Raw genomic sequence first — 3,622 nt, forward strand, 5'->3', positions numbered from 1 at the left:
TGGCAGCCATAAAACTGATTCATAGCATAACAATAAACTCAATTTATATCCTTAACTATGGCTGTTACCATGGTCTTGATAGCTGCTTTGATGAGATCAAATAAAGAGCTTTCGTAACACAGCCTTAGCCTCTCAGCAGCTAGGGGGTTGTGATCGAAGCCCAAAGTGGCAACACCATTCGCTGCATCTCTCTCTCTCTCTGCTCGCTTTGGTGGTTAAAGCAAGGCCATGATTGTCCCCTGGAATCTTATCCGGCTATGGCTCTAGTACAACTACATGCAATGCAAGAAGAGACCGATGGCCCCGCGAGGAAGACGTCGTGGTCACGTCCTGCACCGGATTAGACCATGGAAACATTCGCTTGTGGTTGTGGCCGTTAATAGAATGCAGCATTCGGCTTTTGCATATGCTATAAACCGATTAGCGGCGAAGCAACGCATCTGTGTGTTTATGGATATAAGAGCAACTCCAGCAGGGTTTCTATTTGGGTGACTAAACCCACATTTTAGTCATTCTGCTCAAATTTCCATCTCCAGCAGGGTTTTTACTTGGGTGACTAAAACGAGGGGGTGACTAAATTTCCTCTCTCACTCCGTCAATTTGGTAACTCTCTACTTAGGCTATCAAAAGTAAAGTCCACTATTTTTTAATCTATTTAGTCGGTGCTGCTGGAGTAGAGACTATATTTTAGGTGACTAAACTTGAAAAGTGGGTGACTAAAATGAGTTTTAGTCACTAAAATTTAGTCACTCCACTGGAGTTGCTCTAAATATCTTTTTGTTTACACTGGCTGCCATTGGAATCGCGGTAAACAGTCAGGAGATTGGGAATCATCCATGTCATGCTCCATTCAGTTCGTTGGGATTCCTTTTTGTTAAGTGCAGCATGCAAAGTGGAGTCAAAAGTTGCGTAGGAACTTGTTATTAACTGTAAAAAGGGTTGAGTGAAAAAGTTGGGGGACAGATCGATCAAGGGAACTCGCATTTTTTTCTTCCTTTCTTTAACCTCAGCTTTTATTGGAAAAAAGGACGGGACAAAGAAGACTACTGACTGTTGGCATCAGTCACACTCCTTTTTCTAATTACTCTCACATATCCTCCTCTCCTTTTTAGCTTCAGTTGCTGCTCTTCCAAATGACTAACCCTCCTGGGGGTTGTCGAGGGTCACTTATACTCATTCAAAAGAAAAAAAAAGAAAGGATAAATGTCCTCGTGATGCGGCGATCGTTGACGATCACCAATTGCTCTTCAATCTCGTACAATTTTTTTTTGTTTTCTGTTTTTTCTCTGTTGTGTAGTTGCCTGATCAACCTGTAAAAGGCAAGGAACAAAAGAAGAGAAGATTGCATTAGTTGGGAGCACTAGGGCAGTCTGTCACTGTCATGTGTGTAATGTCGTCATCAGTTGTATTGACAGGCCAGCACAAGGGAGTGCTATAGTGTGCTTACCGTTGTATGATCTGGGCATATTGCACCTGAAGCACTCGGTTCGGTTGGCGTAGTTCTGCACGTTGCAACCTAGTCTGCAGAGACGAAATCAAACACGAAGCAGCATTAGCTTTCAGCAAGTAAAAGGATAGTAGACACGGACACTTGAGCAACTGCTAGTCCAGAAGGAATGCAGAGCCCACACGACAGGAAATTCCGTTTGGCAGCTCAGCATTCTTCTGGGCAGAATATTAATATTCCAGGGGACTTGAGTTGCAAATTTTTTAACAGAAAAGGGCTCAATAATGAATGTAATCTTTTTTCCCCCTCGATCTCATCCTGATCGATACGATCTTCATTTAATATTTGTGCAAAGCAGGGGGTTTCATGCATGCGTGTGTTGTTCACTATTTGTTCCTTGCCAAATTAAAGGTATACTTGCTAGAATACTTAAGTAGTTAATTAAGTGACCCCACTAGTTAAACTGCAAGCTAGTGCTGCTGCATGCATCATGCATGCGTGCAGATAGGCTGCATTCTGGCTGAGCACCAGGGGATTAGCAAGAACCATGGACGATTGCCGTCTAAAGTATATTTGGTTATAATATATATAAGACCAAGCTAAGATCGAGGCGTCACCTTGGGCAGATCCAGTCGCCGGGCTTCATCCCGGCCTGGCCGGCGACGGTGAACCCCCACCCCTGGGCGACGGCGGCGGCCGCCTCGTTCTTGGCGGCGGAGCACTTGAAGCAGCTCCCGCGGGAGGCGTAGTTGTGGACGCCGCAGCGGCAGCAGTACCAGTCGCCGGGCTTGACGTCCCAGTCGCCGCCCAGCGCGGCGTAGTCCGTCCGCTCGCCGCCCAGCTTGGCCTCGCCGCAGCGCTGGCACGCGTCGCGCTTGCAGAAGTTGACGTACTGGCACGACCGGCAGCTCCAGTCGCCGTATTTCATCTTCTCCATTTGCTTTTCTCTTCTCTGTTCCGACCAAAGAAAGCTTGTATATATCTTCCTAGCAGCTGCTAGCTACTCGATCTTCTCTTTGTTGAATTGTCTGGCGACAATCTAGCAGCTAGTTGTATTGTATCTAGCTACCTATATATGCGTCGATCGATCGATGCCGATCGGGAGCGAGCGGTCGAGCTAGCCGGAGCTGCTGGAATGCTGCTACTGCTGAGCTAGGCAGCTAGCTGAGCTTCTCGCAGCTCGCTTGATCTGGGCGAGTGGATGGACGGCTCGTTGTTGCTTGGGTTGAAGAGGGAGGAGGCGCGCGCGGGCTTTTATATAGGGTTTGGTGCAGCTTGGTAGGAGGCGAGGCAAAGTTGGTAGGGGGGCCCAAGGAAGCTACCTAGCTAGTTAGCTAGAGCTGCCGCATGATGTGCTGTGTGAGCTGAGCTGAGTGTGCGCTCTCCGCTCTCTGTCTGTCTGGCTCATCATGCATCGCTTTTCAGTTATACTGTTACACTGTGGAATCTCCAGGATTGATGGGGACCTATACTCGGCATGCAGGAGATCGAGGTCGAGCTGGGGCGTGATGAGGTAGGAACCAAATGCCACCTGCCTCCTCCAGTTCCCAACTTCATCAGGCAATGCGTGCCCCCTCTGCTAGCGTCTGAGATCGATATATGCCAAAGCATCCATCCATGTCGCCATGGGTACTGATCACATTTTTTGACTTTTGAGTGGTGCGCATTTGCTCGGCGTTCATGTTTAGTACTTTCACAAGAGTACACTGCCAAAATCCTTTTTCTTTGTTTTGTCTATGAAGTTTTGCATGAAAACTTTTTGAGTGTAATTATTATTAGAAGATATATGTTTTTACTAGGATATAGTCTGGTCATCTATCAGTTTCACCAAATTTTTGTTGGCTCTATATTCGCATGAAAATTTTGGGTCGTCATCTACTCATCTAATGGTTTCAACAGATTTTCATTCTTTTTAGATATTTCATCTTTGTAACTTAAGCGTAACAAGGCACAACTCCACCACCCACACTAGAATTAAAAATTCTGATTTCCACGATTTACTTATCTAAAGAAAAGTTGTGAGGTCATGACATATATATATATATATATATAAATCAAAGAAGGCATAAGAAATGCTGCTAAAATGAGACTCAACCATTTAACATATCTTTACGGTATTAGAATGTATTAGAATGGCTGATGTTGATGCTATTAATTTCCTCAATTAATTTATAT

The 3,622-nt window shown here is 45.4% G+C and overlaps 1 protein-coding gene across 1 annotated transcript; it reads right to left on the bottom strand.

Moving 5' to 3' along the window:
• Positions 1–968: 968 nt before the first annotated feature.
• On the bottom strand, positions 969–2,780 carry LOC120676868 (zinc finger Ran-binding domain-containing protein 2-like). The gene is made up of 3 exons (XM_039958198.1): positions 2,065–2,780; positions 1,448–1,521; positions 969–1,310 (listed from the first exon to the last, which is right to left on the bottom strand). The coding sequence occupies exons 1-3, from the start codon at positions 2,382–2,384 to the stop codon at positions 1,306–1,308; spliced, it is 399 nt and encodes a 132-aa protein (XP_039814132.1). The 5' UTR covers positions 2,385–2,780; the 3' UTR covers positions 969–1,305.
• Positions 2,781–3,622: the final 842 nt, after the last annotated feature.

This window comes from Panicum virgatum, chromosome 5N (genome assembly GCF_016808335.1).
Source record: "Panicum virgatum strain AP13 chromosome 5N, P.virgatum_v5, whole genome shotgun sequence".
Lineage (NCBI taxonomy): Eukaryota > Viridiplantae > Streptophyta > Magnoliopsida > Poales > Poaceae > Panicum > Panicum virgatum.